This window comes from Bremia lactucae, linkage group LG19 (genome assembly GCF_004359215.1).
Source record: "Bremia lactucae strain SF5 linkage group LG19, whole genome shotgun sequence".
Classification (NCBI taxonomy): domain Eukaryota; phylum Oomycota; class Peronosporomycetes; order Peronosporales; family Peronosporaceae; genus Bremia; species Bremia lactucae.
Genome location: NC_090628.1, coordinates 1,319,284 through 1,343,629, shown reverse-complemented (window position 1 = coordinate 1,343,629; position 24,346 = coordinate 1,319,284). Strand labels below are relative to the sequence as shown.

The 24,346-nt window shown below is 45.1% G+C and overlaps 2 protein-coding genes across 2 annotated transcripts; both read right to left on the bottom strand.

The window, feature by feature from the left end:
- Positions 1 to 983: 983 nt before the first annotated feature.
- On the bottom strand, positions 984 to 11,520 carry CCR75_004616 (uncharacterized protein; the record flags this gene model as incomplete). The annotated part of the gene is given in 4 exon segments (XM_067962702.1): positions 984 to 1,373; positions 1,440 to 10,655; positions 10,675 to 10,737; positions 10,815 to 11,520. 4 exon segments carry the CDS (start codon positions 11,518 to 11,520, stop codon positions 1,132 to 1,134), a joined length of 10,227 nt encoding a protein of 3,408 aa, XP_067823707.1. The 3' UTR covers positions 984 to 1,131.
- A 1,682-nt stretch (positions 11,521 to 13,202) lies between these two features.
- Positions 13,203 to 13,520, bottom strand: CCR75_004617 (uncharacterized protein; the record flags this gene model as incomplete). The annotated part of the gene is made up of 1 exon (XM_067962703.1): positions 13,203 to 13,520. One exon carries the CDS (start codon positions 13,518 to 13,520, stop codon positions 13,203 to 13,205), a length of 318 nt encoding a protein of 105 aa, XP_067823708.1.
- Positions 13,521 to 24,346: the final 10,826 nt, after the last annotated feature.

The following is a 24,346-nucleotide window of genomic DNA, read 5'->3' as shown; positions in this document are numbered from 1 at the left end:
TATGTACCAGCAGCTGGTACAGCTATTTTAATATATACGATGAGATAACTCACCGTTTTTTGTAGTTGGATAATCTACTTCCACTGCAAAGATGTCTCTTGACTCACCTTCAAACTGCACCTATATTTCCCACGAGCTTGCAGAGGAAGCAGTAAAAACCTCGCCTTGCAGGAGGGTTATGTAAATATGAGAAGGAGTTCCAAAAAGGATAGTTCTGACAATGTTAAAAAAGTTTGGCTTGGTTGTGTCCATGGTGCAACACACCAACCAATGGTTGCACAAGTTCGGAAGACAAGCACTCGATGTCTAGCTTGTCCCTGGTCAACCATCCTACAGAGGAGAAGCCAAGATGAATGGACTGCCACTGTTGCCAATGGCGAGCATAACCATGCAGCAGCAGCAACTGTGGCAGCTTACCTTGAGGATCGCACTTTAACATCACAACAAGCGGCAACTGTTGCATTGATGAGTAAAAGTGGGGCCAAACCCTTCTTATAATGAAGGCACTAAAGCATTCGATCGAACCTGTCGAGTCATTGGACAGGATAATTTACAACATCAGAAAGCAAGAGCAACAACAATTCCTTACGGGTAGAACACCACTGGAAGCCCCCATTTGACACCCTTGGAGAAGAAGATGTTTACCATGCATTTGAGAGAAATTCAACAGGACAACCCTCAAACCTTTTCGTTGCCCCCAAAATATCCCATTCCATTCTCAAAGATTTTGCCCCGCCGATATTTTGCTCATAAATTCCACATAAAAACAAACAAAATTAAAATGCCTTTGCTTCATGAGATGGGTTAACATCAACACATCAATCTTTCTCCATGTGGATGGAACAGCAGGCACTTCTGCAGCAAATGGTCCAAGAAGATACGTAGACTATAGCACAAAATAGCTGTACCAGCACTGTATCAGCTGCTGGTACAGAAGTGGGGTGTCGCTATACCAAAATGGACGCACTAAATTTATTTTGCTTCAAAAATTTTTTTGCGATACTCATGTGGCGACAGCTTTATCAGAAAATATACGAATTGTTAATAATACAACAATGACGATTTTCGGTGAAGACACAATTTCGCTACTCGAACTGGTCTGTTACGCGTACACTAAATGTAAAACCTCCACTACATGATAATTTTTTTAAGAGGACATCGGACACAGTACCAATTACCTGGTGGTATCGTCGAAAGAGGCGGCTGCAGACAAAAAGCATGGTAAGCTGCGTCACAGCTGTCACATAGCAACATGCTATCTTGTGCACTCATCTGGCCACACTGTCGACACGACTCTTCGGATGCAAGATGTGAAAGAGGAGTATCCGGTTTCACCTCTGAAATCCACTGTTCAAATAACCGGTCGAAGATGGCTACGAACATCGCAAAAATTAGTAGAAAGCCTGAGGACATGAGTTTTCTAAACCCAAGACACGTACATCGCAGGCGGTTTGCACACTTGGAAATATCAGCATCGATACGATTAAATTTAAAGCAGTTTTCCCACACAAGGTCAATGTCCTGCACCAGTAACTCAAACCGCTGATTATAAAATCCGCGACTCAATTGAAATTTTATGGTGCCCAGATCTTTCGGATGCTTAACCACCTCAGCGTAACCAGGCACTTCATCCACATTCACAGGCGCAGAGAACGCCAATGCCAACTCATTTTGCAGCAGTATGTTCATAATGTGTTGCAATCGTGACGATAGCGTTGTATCCTGAGCACTACCAAATGGTAAGCGGTGCTGTAGCGACTTCATTTTATAGCACCGAAGCTCCACATACTGCGTCCGCTCTTGAAGGTTCAATTTTGAGTTTGGTGCCTTTGCGCGAGAGCCCTGTACTTTTCGATTCCTGATAGACGAGGGCTGGCCATTTGAGCTCAAAGGTAGAGATCCAGGGCACTTCCGCTTAAGCGTCTTGTGACGTTCGGATCCCTTCTGAGTCGGAGCTTGCTGAACCCTGTTCACTTGAAGCCACTGCTCTATCTCGTCATCAGTAAGAGACGCGATGGCAGCCACTTCACATTTTGCCTTTTGATAAGCATACGTGGTCCAAGACCGCTCTCGTTCTGCTTCGAGGATCTTATCTATCATCTCGTCAGCCATAGCTATTAATTTATTCGACATTCGGCCTACGAACGGCAGCTGATGTGAGCCTTTTCCGGATGCGTCTTCCTTCTGACTGTTAGTAGGGATTTTTTGTGGCAAGCGTGGTTGATTAAAATTTTGGTTGCGGTGCTTCCGCTTGCCTCCGCGTGTAATGCGTCCGTACAAAATCGCATCGTCCAGCGAGTACATTCGCATAGCAGCAGATGCAATAGTTGCGGTACTGATTGCAACCTTTGCCGACGGCAGCGGAGACGCTTTCCAGCATGGATCAAGCCTATCTGGATCGATATTTGCCTCCAGGAATACGACAGCTTCCATCAAAACAGCTGATGTACCGCACGTGTACACCATCTCAGCCCATGCTGCGCGCACTGAACGCCCCCATTTTCCAAAGCGAAATGCCTCGCGTGGTATAGCACATTCCATCATTAGCAATTGAGCACCAAGTAGTCTCAGTGAGCGAGGAAGATTTTTTTTTAGCGGACGGATCGTTGCGCTGTAATCTTCTAGCAATTCCGTCGACAATTCTCCAATCTGACCATCCGTTGGGTCATCTAGCCCGACACTATTTTCACCTCCCACGCCGCCTCTGGTATGTGCCTTGATATAATCTGGATCGTATAGGACCGCAATATTTGAGCTTTTGCGAGATACCCGAGATGATCTCCTGGAAGCAGTCTCCTCCGTTAGGCAAACTTTATTCTCGCTAGTACGAGCGCAATCGGACGACTTCATGCTCTGAAAAAGCAACTTATCTTCAGGCAATCCTAAGTTTGATTGATGAGCTGGTAAAATATAGTTAGCGGAAGTAGCTTGGTCTTTTGCAGTGTTGGGCAACGACATGGCAACACGTATAGATTCTTGATTCATACTGGATTCCAATGTCAAACGCGCCAATGGCACTGCACGATTTTGTTGTTTAAGTGTTCCGCTTTGATCTCCATCTGTATACAATGTAGTTGGTATTATCGCTTGTGACATCGTTAAGGACTTTGGTTTTGTATCAACATTTGCAATGACCTTGTCGTCGGCCGACTTGGACAGCCTCGGATACAATGGAGTTGAGGCTATCTCCTTTGTATCAACATCTCCAATAACACGGCATACAGTGTCTGATAAAGCTTCTATGGGGAACAATGGGTCGTTTCTTGCAACAAATGTTGCTAGTTCCTCAATCGAAGCATCGCTTTGAGACGAGTCGGAAACACCAAGTGCAGGCAGTGCAAGGGACGAGTAGCTCATTGTAGCTGATTCAGTTGGCATCGAAGATTGCAACACACTACCACCGCCTTTTAAAGTGATCGCATTCTGCGCTTGCTCAAGTGGAATATGCTGCATCACTGAGTTTAATGGTGCGGCTTGCCACTTTTCTGAGAGCTGATCACTCATAATTGCAGCGTTGACACCGTTGTTTACCTTTGGTATCGAATTGTAGTTCTGAGTCACCATTGCTGCTGGGGGAATCGTCTGCCCTGTTAGATCAGCCATCATTTCTCTTGGCGACTGGTTCAATGGTGAAAGATTCGAGTACAGATTGACGTCATCATTCATTAGTGGTGATTGTACAGGAGCTGAGTTGAAGCAATTTCCGTCTATGACTGCATATGGAATGCTCGCAGTTATAAGCCCGCTACTAGGCTGCTGACTTCCACGAATCGTGTTGTTGTTCAAATGTAGTTGCTGTTGGTTGTAGCCATTCGATAGTCGTTCTTGCTGTATCACGGTAGTAAGCAGCTGATTAGAAGCAGAAGCCACAGCAATCTGAAGGCTTGCATTTACGGGATATTCAGCGCTACGACCAGCTATATTTTCTGAGGCTTTGATGACCCCTGCAGCATCTGGCAGAAGCTTTCGAAACGTCACAATCAGCGGCCGTTTGCTACTTGCAACCATACCTTTGAAACCTTCCATACCAATGACTTCGAGCATCTGACCATTGACAGCGTAGACCTCGTCCCCCACTTCCACCCTACCGCTCAATTGAGCTTGTCCAGACAGCCTGTAGCTGTCATTTGAAAATTCTGTGACGACAATCGTTCCACGGTGCGAATAATTAATCACAATTCCCAACGGACCAAAACCAAACTTGACGTCTACTAGCGCACTGTTGTTGCAAAGATCGGTAGGAATGGTATACTTTGTTTGAATTTCCCTGGCTGTGGACATCAGTGTCGTTCCAGGCATTGATGGTACCGGTGATTTTTGTTGGCAGGATACTGAATTGATATTCATAGATGATGTGTTGATTTGGCGATAATATGCTTGGCGTATATTCTCGAGAAGGTAGACTTGCTGTACAAAAGATGCAGGCAGAGAGCTTACGCCTAGTGTTGAGGCTTCAAAAATTGGTCGACAGCTACTTAAATCGCCAAAGCTTGCGTTTGACAAATAGCGCGACGTGCGTAAGAACACGAGCACAAAATTTGCCACATTGTGCAACTCGACTGACAGACCACCAGCACGTTGAGTAGGCTCGCACTTTTTTGCCGCGGCGGCAAATCCACTCAGCGCTCGCGCACGCAGTATGCTTGACGGATCTACACAGCAAAGAATCGCTGTTGCAAACGCATCTGCCACCTGCTTGACCAGGGCTGAGTCAGATGGAGTTTTCTGACTCGTTGTAAGCGCTTGTGTCGCCATAGCACACACCAATCCCATTATATAAGCGTGGTGAAGGCATACAAATGTTTTGGGGTCCTGAGATATCGCGCTTGGATTAGTAATGACGAGTGAGACCACCTTTTTCACCTCTTCAAAACTTGCCAAGCAAGCATACGCCAGCCTACTCGTGGTCTCAACACTGATTAGTGCGGCAAATTGATTCCATGCTGCTAACATCGCGCGACCATGATCCACCAGCACCTGAAGTGAGCGCTTCAAAGAGACAGAATTGTGACCTGTACCGAGCGCTTTGTGTTGCAGTGGGCGGGTTTCTGTCTTTGTATCAGCATATCGCCTTCGCTTCATCTGATCAACCGTCTGGCGGGCTAGCTGATCTTTTAGATGGACATGCTCACGCTTCAGCATCTCTTCGCTTTTACGCGCTTGCAGCCCATTTTGTATGACTTCGTATACTTTGTATGATAGCGGTTTAAGCTTTTCTCCAAATTGCCCATTCATAAAGCTTCCGCATTCATACTTGCAAGACAAAATACGATTTATCACACTTTTCGCCTTTGGATGAATAGCATTCATACATGAAGGAAAGTGAGCACGGTGTAGCATTGATACATCGGCAGCAACCACAACATGTAATTCTGTCCGACTTATTGACGTCACTGCACGGTAAAGCGCATTTTCAGCCTCCTGTTGTGTGTGAAAAGAACCAAGAAAAAACCTGCGTCCATTATAACTAACATGAGAAGTGTACTTTTCTATTTCTTCATCCATCACGAGTAGCATCTCCTCTTCAACCCCAAACATTTTTTTGTAAGAAAGGCATTTGCCTGTATGGTCACAATAAGCTAATCCTTGCTGAAACTTTACATCATTATCGCAAAACATCCAATGAAGGCACCGCCTAATCCGAGTAGCAATTATGAAATCATTGGAAGATTGTTCTAAATATCCAACGAGCTGCATAAGATGTTTTCTCGTCGCACAGATTGACCACTTCTTCTCTGGCGACATCACAAAGAGACGGTCACGGTCGCTAAAAAAACGATAGAACGAGTATCCATTGCGGCATTCTCCCAGAGCCAAAGTCCTAGGTATGATTATCCACTTTAAGTAATTATCAAGACCTCTAGCCTTTTCCAGACGAGAAAAAATAGATTCGCATTCGGACCAGGCCATATTCGCACTTTCCACACAGTTTTCATGAGCCTGCAGCAGCTTAAATCTTCGAATTGGCAGTAGGTGAAGATAAACCGGGCACGTCGGCAACAGCTCACTACATAAAGTCTTGAAGGAAATCCAGCTTAAGCCAGCCACAGATTTTCCATTAAGCCCGACAATGCTGTCACCAATTGCAATAGTAGCGACGCTGGTCTGACCACATACACCATCATTAATAGAAATAACGCCTAGACTTTCAAGCAGATTTTCAGCCTCGAATGGAAGTCGGGCGGATTCGACGTGAATGGTCTTGATTTTACTAGATCTAGGAAGCTTCAGCTGCTTGCAGAGTAGTGACGAGTTCGCCAGAAAATCGGCTACAATTTTGTTTGTCTGCTCCAAATTCTCACACTGCCTGGTGCCCTGACGCAGTTGTCTACTAAAACTAATCGTAAGTGGCCGTGGTAAGCTCAGCAGCCACGACGTGAACTGGGATAAATCGCTTACTGGACCAAATGTGGTGCCATTCACTCCTTCAACTAAATCTCCGCGCAAAACGCGCCCGCTAAGCGACGCTTGGCCTGGCGAGCCATCAGCGAAAGCGTTCAGCGAATTGACGACCACACCCCGAGTTTCAAGTGATAATGCTAATCCAAGTGGTCCGTCCGTGAAAACAACCTCAAACAAAAATGGTTTGTTGATATGGGCTGCTCGAAACGAGGTCTCTTTTGCTCGCTGAGATGCTGTATCGTATACAATACGTTGCCACTCTTCGCTTGCCTTCTTCATCTTTACAGACGGGTGCCGTACAAATACAGCGTAAACTGATTCTGATGAATTGTCGAGCATTGCGTCGATCTCGGCAATGTCTTTACCGTGAGTAAGGACATCATTAACCATATATAGCACATCACCGGGAAATACTTGCCCGGATAGCTCAGCAAATCCAATTTCTGGCGTGCAGTACGACTGAACAAAGATGAATGACTGATATGAAGCTAGTATTAAGCCCATAGACAGGTTGTGGCTCTTAACAATTGATACCGAGGCACGCACGGCCTCAACAGGAAGCGACGTCAAGTACAGCAAGGTTGGATGAGCAGCAATTCTAAGCTGATCTTGAATCGCAGCGACACTCATACCAAATACAATACGGTCATTAATGGCGTAAACAATTTCTTTAACGTTGTCAGCCAGGGCGCTAATATCACCTTGATCTATCTGATGGATTGGTGCAAAGCAGTTTGAGTATTGCACACCCTCTGACGTGTCTTTCAAAATTACATTTGTACCATCATTTGTTTGCAGAAGTCGTACAGCGAGCACATCTGGTCTATCTTTAGACAGCAATTCGGGAATTTCAAAGTGATTTAGTAATGACGTGTGACCTGTAAGTGGCGATTGCTTACAGCAATTCAATTGCCCATTTAAAATTCCGTCTTCCAAGTCGCAAAAGAAACACAATGGGCGATGTAGAACCAACTCGTTTTCCTTCTTGACAGAATTCACCTCACAATACCCAGACGATGTTAAGAGAAATTGATCGCCCAATTCTTCAAGGATAAGACCTTCATCATCTTCCGAGTTGTCAGATAAGTCTTCTTGCCTCGTTTCTCGAGGCAAAGCCGCAAATCCCGTCTTAGCATTGCCGGCCGCTACATATGATTCCGCCTCTGCATTTTGAGGATGCACAGGAAGTGGCTTTGAGTCGAGCTCTGCTTTTGCCTTGTCTTCCAAATACGTGAGCAAGGTATCCGTAAGTTTATGTTCAACACCATCGATAATAAAGGTGTTTGTTCGTTCCAGACCCTGCGGCGAGCGTGGCGGAGAAAATCGGTCCCATTCGCGCTCTAAATCTGCCAATGGTTCGCCGATTTTCTTTCGCGCATCCTTTGACTTCTCCTCAAGAATACGGTACACTGATTGAACAGCTGACGTCTCCTCAACCAGCTCACACAATACGCGCAGCACCTTTAGACGATTACTTACGGCTAGTTCCGCGTAACTTTCCTGCGAAAGGAGATTAATTGCGGTCATCAGACGTTTTCCAAAGTCGGTGAGTACATCTGCCTTCAGCTTAGTTTTATTGAAGTTTCCTTGCAAGCCAGCAGCCGAATTGCGAGCTCTCTTCCGAAATCGCTCAGGCGAAAATGAGGGATCTGCAAGACATAATGGGCAAACCCATTCACATGTAGGCACTTCAGACAGTGGAACATCAAGACAGAACGTGTGATACGGTGCATCGCAGCGGTCACACAAGAGTAGGCGGTGTTTTGCGTGGATTGTCTGACATTTACGACAGTTGTCTTCCTCGGTGGCCATAAGCAGTCGATTCTCAGTGGTGTACACCCATTCCTTCATCAACCGCTCGAAAATTATCGATAGTTTCTGAGCAAAAATCGATATTTCTGCCGTCAACGAATTGTATGCGTAACAATTATTCCATACTAAATGCACGTCGTCGACAAAAGATTCGACATCGTTGTATTCGTAATCCTCATCACCAATCTTTTCCGAAATTGTACCCAGATCCATTGGCTCTGCAATATCGCCACTCGTGTAATAGTCTGGATAAAGATCTGCATCTACTGGCTGGTTAAATGGCGTAGCAATCTCCTTGGCTCGAAGTAACTTCAGCACAAATTCACAACACTTTACCTTCGTTGAGCCTTTCGTTGTTGCAACGTTTTTCATGGTACTCTTCGCGACAGGGATAACTGAGGACATCAGCAGCCCATGTGGAGTAGGAATCTCGCTTGCGAGGACTTTAAAGTCATCAAGCGAAACCTTCCGCACATCTTTTCCATTCATAAATATAAGATAATCCCCGACTTTAATCCTATCTGCGTTTTCACCCTTTGCTTCACTAGTAACACATTGAGATAGATCCTCTGTAACTGCTAAAGATTTATCATGAGGGGCAACTATTTCGGATACGACAAGATGATGGTGTTTCTCTCCCACCGTAAAATTCCTTAAGACACCGCCAACCAAGACAGCGCCATAGTAATCCGAGGGTAGAATACGATCTTCCGAGGCTAGCGAATAAGAGCTTAATCGATGCGAGTCGTTGGCATTTGCATCCTCGTTTTCTTCATCGTAAGCCACTCCTTCCAGCAAATTTATGCCGCGGCGGTGCAGCTTCTTACGCAATAGATGCGTTACAGCGTCATCTCGATACGATTTCAAGCCTTTGATAGATTTAAGCAGATGGTCGTCTGCACTAGGATGCTTAAATTCCATCGCCATTTGACATACTTGGCGAGCGAGCTCTGGCCAGCTAAATACATTCATAGGTCGCGTGCGATGAAACTCTTCAAGCGTATTTCCCATTTGTAGCAATGGAAAATATTCCGAGATAATCAATTTTAACAATTCCGCGTGTAAAGAAGCAAAGTATATTCCAATCGAATCGTCGTCAAGATCGCTATCGCCAACAGGACTTGAGCCGTCCTTGAGCGTCATGATATCGATAAAGAGGCCGAGTGACGGCAGCACCGTGAGCTTTAAGCAGTCTGAGAATGTCGACACAAAATCCCACACAAAGAGCAAATCGGCGTGCGATTCCGCCGGAATTGCCGCCAATTCCTTCACTGTTGAAATTAGATTAGATGGAAATTTACTGTCTGCACATGCCGTGGAGTCGCGTTTATAATGCTTCTCAAACGTCGCGAGGTCGTAATTCAGCTTTTCTGTATACAGTGATTTGACGCGTGTCCAAACAATATTTTCTATCTCACTCCTCTTTTTCCATACTCGAATCTGACGTCTACGTTCTCGTTCGTCTTCAACAAATTTAAGTAGAGCAAGGAGCTGCTGTTTACATGTCTGAGTATCGAAAGTGGTCTTCGTTCTTATAGACCGCCTCGAGGGTAGCGATGTTGCGACGCCAGTTTCAAAAATCGCCTTTTCCTCTTCACGCTTTTGGCGGCGCTGTCGTGCTTCTTCAACCCTACGCTTCATTATGCGCTCTTTTTTCTCCATCTTCTTGCACTTTTCTTCCTCCCGCAGCGCACGCTTGACTCCCTTTTCATCTTCGCGTATTCGCTTTTCCTCCTCCCTTGCCAGCCGCATTGCTTCTTTCCGAATGTCTTTTTGCCGAGCAGCTTCCATCTTTGCTTCAAGTATAGTGTTCTTGCGCTCTTCTTTTGCCTGTCGCAGAGCCTCCTTTGCAGTCTCTTCACCGTTCATCTCAATTTTCAAAAGCCTCTGAGCGGCCTCTCGCACACTGCGTTTGCCAGCTTTGCGGCGTTCTTTCTCCTTTTGAAGATCCGTTCGCTGCATATCGTCAGCATCGCGACAGTGCTCCAATAGCATAGCTTCCTGTGATAATTGGCGTTTTAATGCGTCATACGACACCACCTTTTGAGTCTTTAACACATCTTTCACTTGCCTTCTCATGCGTGAGCGAATCTTGGCATGAACATCTGGTGCAATCGAGTGCTGCTCTTCCCAAAATTGATAATTTGTGCACAATAAAACGCGAGGTAGGCCTTCCAGAACACACGCGATACCTCGTCGCAGCAAACCAAATCCGTTCTCTTCGCTAGCAGACGTAAGCACGCCTATTGGCTTTCCGCAATCATCACTCTCCGCTTTGAAACGGGATTCGCTTACAATTGCTATGAGCTCATCGGGGGGCAAGGTCTCGAAATATGTCAAAGCTTTTTTCCACGCTTTACTCGCCGCGTACGACCTGAATACAATCTCAGCTGGTCCACCATTATAGAGATGCAATAAGTTCGAATGTACGCAACGCGAGACTCAAGAAGATGCAACTACCTGCGCTTTTAAATAATTCCACGGAAAAAATTGGTACCTTTATCTCATGACCGGGCAGAATTTCTGCATCATTACCGTAATTAGTCCACTTGGGCGATTATTAGGAGGATAAGTACATTACAATTGCGGACGAAACGTACTGCAGCGTAATTGAAACGCAATAATTACGGGCTTGGAGATGTAAACCTTAACGAGCGTTTCAAACCCTATTGAAAATAGTTCCTTGCTTGTGTGATACTGTTCATCTGGAATGATATTTCCGAGTGCCAGAAGAGTTATAGGCCCATCCACCAGCGGTAGCTTCGCTTCTGCCACGATTCTCCTTAAAATAGCTAAGTAATACATGTCTTCACGTGAAATCATGCCCCCGACTTGGTACGTATAAGCTCGAAGAGCATCGCGCAAGCAGCAATACTTGTTTTGTTCTGGATCTATCAGCATGCCATCGTCTTGAGTTCTCCAGAGGCTCAAAGCAGTTGTCTCGAGGCCTTGCGCTTGTATTAAAACCCGCAGAGACTCAATGCTAAGCTTTAAGTCATCGATTGTGTCTCTGTGCTCCTTGTGCCCCAAAGTGCTTTGATTCATGACGGTCATAACGGCGTTAGAATGTTTAGATCTTTTCATCGTCAAGCTATTTCCTGGCGTATCACCGCCTTCCGCGCCGCTGCTGCTAGAAGCGTGCGGATCGAAGAGCTGATCCGTCTCGCGTGGCTGAGGAGTTTCACTTTCCTTTTTTTCAGCATTCCTGCTAACATCTGGCTGTATTTGTTTAACTTTCATAGCAGGCGTCCATTGCTGATTACCGCCACTATGGCTGACGATAACCTCAGTGGACAAAGGATCCATGACGAAAAGTGTTACTTTTGTCACAACAATGTTAGAGGCATAGTATACTGGTATAGTGGTGAGAGACTGTACTCACCAGCATTGGCTAAAAAGTAAACGTGTACGAAGGTTTTGTATTTGAGAAATTTCGGATTTAAGAATTTGACATTTACATAGTTTCCTAAACCCTTTTAACAGATAACTTATAAATTTTCGAAATCGGACACATTATATTTCAACTTCCAGAATGTTTTCAAAACATCTGAAAACGGTTGAGCAAAGATCCGTAAATTCAAGGGTTTCTATGTTAAGCGGCGTCACATTACAATTTTATAAACCCCCTTATTATTTATACTTTGTTACTTTTTTGTGGTACCGGTTTTCTTACAAGTTTATAGACCCCTTATTCTTTAGTACTTTATAGCTTTTTTGTGGTCTCTCTTGAGCTCCACGAAAAGTAGTCATATATGGTGCTCTGTGTCAGTTTTGTTACTCTAAATTCTTATTGAATCCTTCATTTTGCGCACCGCTGCCAAAAAATTTCTGGTCGACTTCTTGTTGAAGCCAAAAAAGTTTCAATGTTTCCAGGGTGGCCAATGCATGGATTATCTTAACAACTGAGAACTACGCACCATCGTCGTCCGGGTCAGCATTGTTTTCAGTGTTCTCTTCCACTTCCCTAATTGACAGGATGATTCCTAGTCAGAGGGTACGTAGGTGATAATTTCTTCTTCTGGATAATTTAATAAGTTGCGAATATCCATTGAGTTCTTGTATCGCAAAGAGCGGACTGTTCTCCGAGTTCCGCAATGATCGCTGCATCCGGCTCAACCATTGCCTCTGTGACAGCCAGTGCCAGCGCTCTCGAAGTTCGTATGTTGCAATGGGTACAGCAGTTTGCAATGGTTTCTGCCTCAACATCGGAGCAACAGCGAGCTCGATTCCTTGCAAAACGTTGATTTTTCGGGCGCAACATATCCCGCCTCAATGCCCTCCAAAAGCTTTGCATTGAACCGACGGCGATAGTACTCCTCAAAATTCCGAATAATATCGGCGTCTTCAGGGTTGGAGCTTGGTTTCGTATTTGGTGGCAGGTAGTGCTCAAAGGAGGAAGGTCGTCCACCATTATGTGGGCGGTGCAGTTGTCCATGATGAGTAGCATCTTCCGCCCCGCCACTCTACTTCAAACCACTTGGGCCATTCCAAAAAAAATACTTTGCGCGGTATTTGCAGCCAAGATTGTTGCGGTTGATGTTTTTGAAGCAGCGTGGATTAAGGAGCTTCCCAATTACCCCCAAGGGCAAATTATCCGAGCCACTGCCATTGCAGCAGACGACGGCAGTAAGGCGTTCCTTGCTCTGCTTCCATCCCTCAGGTTGCATTGTCGCCAACGAGTTGACCGCATGAATTTCCCAAAATCAGGCTTTATGTTTGAGGTTCAAAAAAATTCGTAAAATAAGCCTGTTTCGTCCATGTTGTAAATATCCTCCCACTCAAATTGGTCGGGAGCACGCGAAGTCCAGGCCGCGCATCGGCAATGAGAGCCACGTACACAGAACCGCTCTCACCAAACCGGCGGTAGGACTTGATACCATAACGCTCCTTAATACGGTCGAGCCACCCATTCGAAAATTCGAACATGCTTGCTTCAGGGTAGAGCTCGGCAAGAAAGACGGCTCCCTTGAACTTCAAGAGCTCTCCGCTCATGCTGACCTAAGCAGACGGCTCCCTTGAACTTCAAGAGCTCTCCGCTCATGCTGACCTAAGCAGTTTAATTGAAACCATTCGAAGAGTGCACTCTCCATCACGGGGTAATTGACAGTCCGGTGTAATTTGGCTCTTCGAGTTCCAGTGTCTGCATTAGCAAAGAGATCGGCCGCTCGCTTGAGGGTGTTGGAGATATTTACTTGGATGACTTTGACGTTAAACCGCGCCTCTAACCATGCTGAAAGCTCTTTCTGGGTAAGCTTCGGTTCCTTCTGCTCTTTTTCGCAGAGCTCGACGCGGACATTGTCCGTCATCACGGTGTAAGAAGCTGGTTTGGGGGGCATGGTGGTCCGACTTTGGGAAGGTTTGGAAAGAGCGGACGATGAAAAGTTCGAACAGCTTAATATGTAAACCCCTTCTACCTTATAACCCCTTATATCTTATAAAATGCTTTTGGGTCGAACCGTATAAACTGTGAAGGGTTCTGCTGTACCTCACGTACACGACGTGGAACGGAAGAATGGAACTTGCTTTGCGATCGCTTCACAACTTCAAAGCTAAGTGGTGCTTAGTTGAGGAAAAAGCAAACTGTTTTAGTATAATCAAGTTCCTTCTTTATGATGCTTCTTACAGTCCTGACTGAATTTATAAATATGAAACTATATATAGTGACTCATTACTAACCGCCAATTCATGCGTCTAGCAGTGATTGTCGGGGTTGATTTCTAAAATTTAATCAGTCAATGCACAGAACTATAACATTACTGCCGTAATATTACCACAGTCACTTTTGTGACTGTTTAATCCATCTGATAGTGAATAATGCTAAGTCTCTCTGTGACAGGGAAGCACTTGTTGGTCGTGTGCCTCTAAGGCAATAAAAACTAGCACTGCGCGGTTGTGTGCAGCAGACCTTTAGCCGTCTGCTGCGGGCCACACCCGCCTACAATTCCGGTCGCAAGTGCACAGGATGAGTCGGACATCCTATCTAACTCAAAAACATCTGCAAAGCACTTCGGATTATTCGGGGCGGATAAAGCCAAATTAGTGGGTTCTGGTGGATCAAATAAGGGAATCATTCGCCCAGATGTTCGGTTCGATCAACCCACAGGATGAAGAGTCATCTTGTAATGAGTCCGATAATGGTGAGATACATGTAATGTTATTGCGCATCACCAGATACGAAGTGATCGTAAAGATCACTACGAAATGTATTTTAGTTCGACTACTGCCATCAGTCAAGGGAAGGGGGACCGCGATACGATGCGTATCGCGGTCCCCCTTCCCTTGACTGATGGCAGTAGTAAATTCTGCTTTCTTTTTTTTTTTTTTTTTTTTCAGAAAAATCCTCGGTTGCTTATCAAGGGCAACTTAATCCGTTGGTCGGAAATAACCAATAATCGTCATGCAATTTCGCTGTACGACTTATCACGGCTCGCCATAGCCCTGATGAGGACGAACACGAGTTCTTCGCCGAAGCCATTTTTCGACAACGATGGTACTGTGGAAAGTATCCCAAAGGATTTGAACTCCTTGTTTCAAGCTTGGGATGCTTCTGTACAGTATGTTTGAAAAAAGATCTGTTATCGGTGAACACTTTTTTTAGGCTGCAGCTTTTGTCGAAAGAGGCAGATTCACCTTGCGTATTGTGGGGTGATCCAAAACCCTGCTGTGATAAAGGCGCAATTTGTACATGTAGGGAGACATAAGCCCTATAAAAGGACGTGCCTTTCTTATGAGATACCTTTGTAAAAGTTAATATTTACAATCCCTTTACGAGTGCATGAGGCACACTCTTTTCGATGGTCTTTGTAGTCTAAAGGATGGGTCTCGTCATACTAATCGAGGAGACCCCAAATTTCATCTTCAGTTGGCAGCGGGGCTCCCAGCTATCATGCAAGGGTGGACACCCATGCCAGAGACCGTTCGTCAATCCCTGTTTAGTACGATTTTACCGGGCCAGTAGGACTAAATCGCTAATCTTACATCAAAAACAACTTTACTCTTCCGTTTTGTCAGCTATTCATTTCTGTCATTCCACCGCATCAGCGATAGACTATCGCACAAACCAACGACTGCTTCTCAAACCAGCAGGGATTCGCCTGCTAACTCGGTTTTGTTCATTGCGACCGGTGCGAATTGCGGTCAGTGGCGATGCTGAAATATGCCAGCATCGTTTTTATTAGAGTTAGCAATAGCATCATTTACTATTATTAAGCTCGTCTTCTTCATTGTTGATTAGATCAACATTGGTATTATTTGCATTCCTTTTTAACGCAATGCGTTATGAGCAAGAGCCAGATCAATCATTGCTCGAGCGATTCCCTCCCTCTTGAGCTAGATTTACACTCTAACAAATTTAATATGCAACGATTTTTGCTCGAGCAGGTCCCTCCCCCTTGAGCAATAATTGCACTGTAACAAGTTTGATATGCAAAAACTGGTCTGGCTCTTGCTCATCAAGCATTTCCTTGAGACAGAATGCAAATATTACCAATGTTTATCTAATTAACAATGAAGAAGATGAACTCAGTTTAGCAAATGATGCGTGGATGACGTAAGCCATTGACGAAGAAGGATAGATGCTTTGTTGATGCATAGTTGTTGGTGGCAAATTCTGCCATCGGCAAAACGTTACTCAACTCGTGAGAAAGTGGACGTATCTTCGAACTATCTTTCGAGGGAACGATGTGCACGTTCGTCACATCTGTCTACATGGTTCGACGTTTGACAACTTTAAACGTGTTCCAGCTGAACGTAATGCGGATTGCCGAAAATCTGCCGTAAACCGAGGAGGACCTAAACCAGTTCACGGGGTGACCTATGCAGTCGAAATATCGTGTCGATGAAGACACGAGCGTAGTCTTCCGCGATCGACTTTAGGACGGCAATCCTGCTGAACCGAAGACGAAGTCTATTGTTACAGCACTTGCCGGAACAGGCAGAGGCTGTAATGAAGCACGGGATCAAAATTAGGCTTCACTTGTTGATAAACATTGCAAGTACATTACTTGTGCATAAGCTCATACTGTCGAGGCCAGTAGAAATCGCGACTTACCATAAGATAAGTCTTCTCACCCTCACGATTCCCACTTTTTGGTTCACCGTGACTCTCATAGATGATGGGTTAGCGCAAATCATTATGAGTGAGGGTGACGCGACGAGGTGTGTCGCCAAAAATGGCTGTTTAATACAGGACACCGTTCCGTGTTGTGTATCGATTTGTTGGAGATTGATACAATTTCGACAATCCTAGAAAGGAGTATCCTCACTGTCGATCGTTGCAATATTGTGCTTATTTTAACTATTACTTTGCGCAACCGGCTCAAAATCGAACCGGCGCGAAGGGTATAAGCGACGACGTTAAGGCGGCCTAGTTTGTATTAAACCAAGAAATAATACTTCGCGAAGAAAGACAACCATGTCGCCATTCTTTGCGAGAGGTGTGGACTGTTTACGGTCGTGAGTAAAGACGAATGTTAAGCACAAACAAAGAACTGCTATCTCCTAAGAGATAGGCTCTACACTTAACCAGTGCCTATTTCATTGTAAGGAATTCCTTGTCATGCCTGGGTAAATTTTGCGCAACCGGCTCAAAATCGAACCGGCGCGAAGGGTATAAGCAACGACGTTAAGGCGGCCTAGTTTGTATTAAACCAAGAAATAATATTTCGCGAAGAAAGACAACCATGTCGCCATTCTTAGCGAAAGGTGTGGAATGTTTACGGTCGTGAGTAAAGACGAATGTTAAGCACAAACAAAGAACTGCTATCTCCTAAGAGATAGGCCCTACACTTAACCAGTGCCTATTTCATTGCAAGGAATTCCTTGTCATGCCTGGGTAAATTTTGCTCAGCTGATTGAAGCTGATGCGACTGATAGCAAACGTCGCGCTCTACACCGTCTGTATCAAGTGCCTAAATACACAGCCGATTGAAAAATCGGCGTCACAAACGATCCGTTTTGGTCCGTAATCAGCAACATTGCCGATTGAATCAAGCTTTGCTTGATATTCTTAAAGGAACGCTGACAGTCAGCATTCCATGCTTATTTAAAAAAAATTAACAGGCGAAAAAATGTGCTGCCAAATCTGCATATTTGCGCGATTATTTGTGTAAGTACGCCGCTAGCCCGAGGAACGTTCGAAGTCCCTTAACAACAACTGACAAAGGCAATTGGATGCATCGTGGGGCAACACGGTGTTCACGATCAGGGCTGAACACCGTCTTACCCCACGATGCATCCAAGAAAGGGTAATTCGCTTGCAGCGAAATACACACTTCTTAAGATTGGCGTACAACTTTTGCTCCCGCATCTGTGTAAGAACCTTACAGACGGGAGTATAATATATTTCAGGGTGACGCGACGAGGTGTGTCGCCAAAAATGGCTGTTTAATACAGGACACCGTTCCGTGTTGTGTATCGATTTGTTGGAGATCGATACAATTTCGACAATCCTAGAAAGGAGTATCCTCACTGTCGATCGTTGCAATATTGTGCTTATTTTAACTATTACTTTGCGCAACCGGCTCAAAATCGAACCGGCGCGTTGGCTCGGCTATAAACGAATACAACATCAGTATATATCGATGCGAAATCTCGCATCTAACTCAACGAATTTGTAAGAGATATGTTAAACGTAGCAGGGCCTCACTAAGCCCCTAGTCATTTCCAAAGCATATTGCTGGGAGAGCTTGCTGTGGTGAACGAATATCCTCTTAACGCGTCAGATCCTTTCAGAACCAGTCCATCAGATCCTGGATATGAGAAGATGGTACTTTCTGATATGCCACAATAATTGCGTCTTTTCTCGGTATCGGCGTTCAAGCCGGTACTGTTACAGCATTTAAATTATTGATAACTTGGACCAACGGTTACCCTCGTGTTGCTTTACGCACACATAAGGTCGGAGAGCATCGTGAGGAGGTTGACTAACTCACATGGCATTCTGCTGAGCGATCGGTAAAAAAGAATTTGTCGATCGCTAATCATGAGACAGTGGCGATGTTTCACGACACAGTATTCGAACCTGCTATCAGTTCGATTTTATGTCGAGCGCCTACATTCTTAGGCAACTCGTATGGTACTGAACCAGCGAATACATCCTCGAAATCAATTACACCGTTATATAAAGGATCTGTCGTTAGCGACTCGCAAATTTCTGACATTCAATCCGATCTTCTCATCGGGGGCATTTTCGTCCATCGATAAGCTGCCGAGAACCCGTTCGTTCTCAAGGATTACTATCGCCGACCGAATATTGGACATGTACTCATCTTCTGTGGCCCGAACGTAGATCTTATTGACTTGGCCATTACGCAGATCACGCAAGAACCGTTTTGGCTCTAGCTTTGAAAATTGTCTAATCCCAAAAGCTAAATTTGGAGGCGCTATCAGATAATTCTATTAGCGCCTCCACTCGATCTGAATGAGCCAAAACGTTCAGCGTCTCTGTCTCTTTCTAAAGACTTACTCTGTCCGGTTCTTGAGACTGATTTCCTCAAGTATTTGAGGTTATCCTCCTCAACTGCATTGAGATGTGGTAGCGCAACCATTTTTGCATTATAGCTCATATACATGGTTTATACTTCCTTGGATGCTCTCACTAGGCGGCCAGGCGTGTCCCTGTCCCCAAAACTTATTTGATTGGTGGATTTTCGGCACTGTCTCTGCTTGCACGCAGCCGCCAGAATCTAACTCCTCAGTGTGACCAACTATCGCACTCAGTCACACTACATCCACACTCTTGTGGACGCTTCAAGACGTACAACAGTTGGCAGCCATCGTAAAGGACCGATCCTTCCAATTTATGCATGGCTCGTATTTTCTGAGCCATGATTTTACCAGGAGTTCATAGAACTTGTAATCCAAATCCAGTACAATGAACCCATCATCGTACTGCTTACCTTCAAGCGCATACTGAATTTTAACTACACGCTTCTTAATAGCTACAGATGCACCTGCTTAAGGCGCAATATTAACGTCGTTAGCTGTATATCGCGCTCAACGCACTTGAACCTATGATGTTCTAGCAATTGGCGTCGATTTTTCGACGCCCCACTAACAACTAGGCAGCGAAGTGACACTTCCTATGCCATTTCGATTTGTAGGGTGATGAGGGTAACTTCATCACCAGGAGCAGTAACACTTAGTGACTGTGTGTTGGGGGTAACTTCGGCAAGAGGTCTGCAATATTTCTTGGTGTTGCTGGATCAGTAGGGCGCTCCACCCCAACACACCCCATATGTTTTTACGGTCCGCCTCGCCGTTGCAATTCGCAACAGCGCTTGAGTTCGTATCCTCCGCTATTCTTGCCGGGAGGTTGGTTGTTTTGCTGAGTGTATCGTGGCGCTAAGCGTGAAATTCCAAATTCATATGTATTCTGGCAGCGATTACATGCCTGCAATCGCTTGTAATCTGAAGAGTGATCTCAACATAATTGAGGTCCTTAGTTCGAGACCTCCGATCTCTTGTCGTTTCGTTTCGGTGAACGATGGGTACTAGAGAAGACAAAAGCCTTTTTAGGCTGAAGTCTTCCGGTTGCGCTATAAAGATAGCTTGATCAAGCGTCTCTGTGTCGAGACGGAGACGGAGACGGTGGGTTTTGGGGGCCACCCGCAAGAGAAAACAATAACCTTTGTTTGTTCATATATGGATTTACACTCGACTCACCTCACAAGGTATCGTCGTATGCATTGATGTCACGCTTGCTCTGCTTTAAATTCAAGATTTCTGCTCGTGCCCTAAATTCGTACATTGCGGCTCAAATATTTGTCTGAGAAAATCTTAGACTTCGTATGACTCGAACACAAAATGGTCACAAGGCTTGAGCCGTAAGGCCCAAGATTGGCACGTCCGGCCAATTTGGACATGTAAAACTTCATTTTGTCGCATCATCCTCGATGCGACGAGCTTCGATGGCATCGTCAATCAGACAGGTTATCGCAACGAGTCACCTTCGACTGCCTCGAACTTGAAGAATTCTTTCTGTAAGCTTTGGGTATACGCGCATGCGTCGACCCGGCAACAGTATGTGAATGCCGCTGTCTCATCGGCTCCAACTGTTGGGAACCTTGTCCTCTCAACAGCTCTGGCGGTTAAAAGACGTTATTCGCGTCATTAAAACGTTCCGCGCAGCATCTCTACTGCGGCCCCAAAGCACTGAGCACAATAATCCCGCTTAATGAATTTGTGTTGAACAACGTTGTGCATGCCTCTACATGCTATAATCCGTTCTACGTGAACGGCCTCATACACCTTTGGGATCCATTAACGCTATCACTACGTGGTTTAGGGCTTGGTTGGGGACGAATAGTTTGCTGATATCAGCTGTGTTACGTTCAAGAAACAGGTCAGCGAGTTTCTCGGAACGCATTAAATGTCTTTCGACATTTGCGGGAAGCAATGGCTGATAGCCAAGGCAAACAAAAGGAACAAACAGATGCTAAAAGCTCAAGCTGTTTCTTTTTTTGAAGTCGGTGACCGAGTATTACCTAATGCTAAAAAAACGTCCTACAAACTAGTATTATTTCTTTTATGTATGGTGACCAAGTATTACTTTGTGCTAATAATCAACCTATAACGTAGTATCTGCGGTCTTTAAGACTAAATTGCATACGCGCGTTAGACCAATTACGGACGTGGTCAAGAAGGGCTTAGCTTACACGCTAAATCTTTCATAGAAGCTGCGTATACACCGAATGTTCAACGTTGGCTTACGTATGCCCTAAAGGCATCCCTCCCATGTGGATTGGAAGGCGCTCGCGCCGAGTAAGTCGGCTGCGCCGCAGATTACCGCATCCTCATCAGGACCCCAGCTGGCCCTCTAAACGAGGTCGGTAACGCTCCAACGTCTACAGAAGATCTTGAACTTGCCAACGGTACGCTCCGCTCAAGTTAGGGTCTCGCGGAACGGATGCACTTTGTGCATTAACGCCAACAAAGACGCCGCCGATATTCCGGTCTCCTCCTGCGTTGCTCGACGAGCAGGGGGCTCCAAGTTCGACGTCGAGAGACTTCTGAAGCAACGTCGTCGTAACGGTCAATATCAGTATCTGGTCAAGTGGCTTGGGTATCCCTCTCGGAGAGTACGAGATTTCTCTTAGGAAATGTTGCCTGTACGCCGTTGACGTTTTTGAGCGCCGCCCTTAGGGTCAACTTGTATCAATTGACGCATCCCACCAATAGAGGAGGAAACGGCGGATCCCCGACCTCAAAGGGCTTGGATCCACGATTGCATGAGCAGTTGAAGCACTAGAGGCTAGCTAGGCCATATATCGTGTTGCGGTCGATACGCCGCACTTACGTGGCCTTTGGCGTTCAGCTTCGCAAAATCAAATTCTAGTTTTTTCTCTCAATGAACGTTGAGTTTATGGGAAGGAGCTGGGTCATGAAATAGTGATGCGTCACCTCACTGTGCGAGAATCGAAAATCGTACTTACCATAACCCAGACCTGGAGGCCGAAGTAAACGGCCCAAGAATGTCGTATCACACCACGTCATCTGAATGGCGACTCTCTCTGACTGTATTATGCATTTTTTTCGCCGCGAACGGCCTTGAGCATTTGATTGGCAGTCACACATGATGTCGTTGTTGCCTCCGTGCCGCGAATTTTTCCAATATTGATCTTAATAATCGCTGTTCCGTACGATACGTGACATATTCAGCGATGCCGAAGCTTTGTTTTGGTCTTCGCCGCATGAAACTCAACCTCAACGTGAGTTTTTATGTATATCAGTGATCCTTGCTTCTGGTTTTGAGCACGCAGCGTGCTCTCTTATTCAGCGTCGCACAAGGAGCCGGTTCATACACACAATATGACCGCTCCATATTGAAAATTTTCAAATTTGCTTCACTCTTGGCGCTCGAGATGTCACTTAGCATCGTTACTTCTTGTAGTATGATACATGCTGCGATATTCGTTGTCACTGCATAGCACCTTGACCATGACCATGACTCCTGCCGCCGTCTTAGCATCTTAACAAAACAAATATAAGCGTGCTGAGACATTGCCCTTCTTGAGTACTTGATAGACACTCACATAGCTACTCTTAAAAAAAGTGGGTGGAAGTCACCGCAGTCAGAGCTTTTTATAAGACCAAGTTTAGTAAGCAAGAGCTCGCGGTGCCGTATATACCGGAACAGAACGGCAAGACAGAACGAATAAGCCGGACTCTTTGGTAGATGACAAGGTGCATGCTCAATAAGGTTGGTTTCGACAAAGCTTACTGGTGCGAGGCTATGCTTACGGCGGCATCAGCACATAAAACACAAGCCCGTTTGAAATGGTTTTGACACATGGGGGCATTCGAAATGAGTATTATGCTCACGTTGCAAAGGACAAGCGTTGAAGTTGAACTCTCATTATATTAAGTGTTATCTGCTAGGATCCGAGAAGCAGAGCGAGGCGTATCGACTTCTCAATGTAAGGGATTAATGATTCTCGCTTCAAGAAGCGTAACGTTCGTGAAGCGGCCCATGAATATCAAATAGAAGCAACGCATGGAAGGAGTGGTTGTCGTCATCGACATAACGTGCCGACACTTAATTTAAAAGCTCAGGCACCTCCGACAAGGCCATGCAATTCTGAGTCGGATTGTTACAATGGTGTAACTGGCTAAGTGCCGACGCGCGAATCTGGTACGTAAAAGAAAGATAGTGAAAATGGAAAATGAACGATTGAGCACTTGTGAAGTTGGCTTGTGGTCGGGACTGCAAAGTCAAAAGTGGATATAATTGATTTGAGGGGGTCTTATCTCTGCACTTAGTCCAACCTTGTCTTATCGATCATAAGTAGATCAATCCGTCATTGTCCAATCAATCAACAAATGATATTAGTCTTACATTGACTATCAATGAGAAAGCATCTTTATATTGTTCTGCTAACTCTAAAATCGCCTGATCAGATAAGTCTTACGTCCCATCATTCAGCTGGGGTTAAGTTGTCCCAACTATAACAAGCAACATACACTGCTGGTTATAATTGGAGCGACTTAAAGGTTAGGTTGCTAAACAGTTACAATTTATAATACTCTACCTCAACGTTTTGCTGCGGATACAATTGTTTTATTAGCTTAAGATTTGCAACGAATCTTGATATGTGTCTGATACAAGCGCCTTAGTCATGCATCGGCTACCATGTCTTCCGTGGACTTGTAGTGCAGCTCAATAATATTCTTATCACTCCAATACCGTCTTCGGTCAGTTTAAATTTGTTTGGCCATGAAGTGGTAGACTGGATACTTTCGCCAATGCGATACATCGTTGGTTGTCTTAATAAATTACTGTCGCAACACCCCGAAACAGTTTTAAGCCCTTGAGATGTATTCGGAGCCATATCACTTCCTGAGTTGTGTTGTAAAAACTAATATACTCGGCTTCTGTTCTCAAAGTTGCCGCTATTGGCTGCCGTTTAAACATCCACATAATGACGCAACCGTTTAAAATGCCGGCTGTCGAGCACAATTATCATTTGCAAAGCCAATTAGCTCTCCTTTGCTAGCGCCATCTAATAGTATCCAACATTTTGCGTTGTCTTTAAATACTTAAGAATCCGCTTGACTGCAACCATGTGCGACTTTTCAAACTGCTCGCAAAACTTAGCCTCCTCTCCCACTGCGGTGCAATGTCTGGTCGAGTACAAGTTACCCCGACATTAGTGAACCCACAAGCTCACGTGGAATTTTGATATAAAAGCTATCTCTTTTGCAGGATTGACAAAGAGGAAGCTTTAATATCGCTGGAGCGTGTTCATATTTGCAGTGATCCATGCTATAAGATTCCTGCAAGTCCCTTGACATATGCGCGCTGCTTATATTTGACCGCCTCGCTGCTCCGGTCGTGATATATCATAATATCAAAGCTGCACTTTAGCTCGCCAAAATCCTTAATACTAAACCTAATTGCTAATGCGCACTTGATCGCTTCAATGTGCTCCGACTTTCTGCTGAAGAGCATCAAATCGTCGACATATATGATAACAATACTGAATTCCTCTGCTTATTCGCAAACGTAGACCCACGGATCTGGTCATAACCTTGGCTTTCCAGGTGTTGATTTAGTTTTTGTTTCATTGCCGCGGAGATTGCTTAGTCCCAGAAAGTGCCTTTCAAGCGGTCAATTTGTTGCGCTTATTTGGAC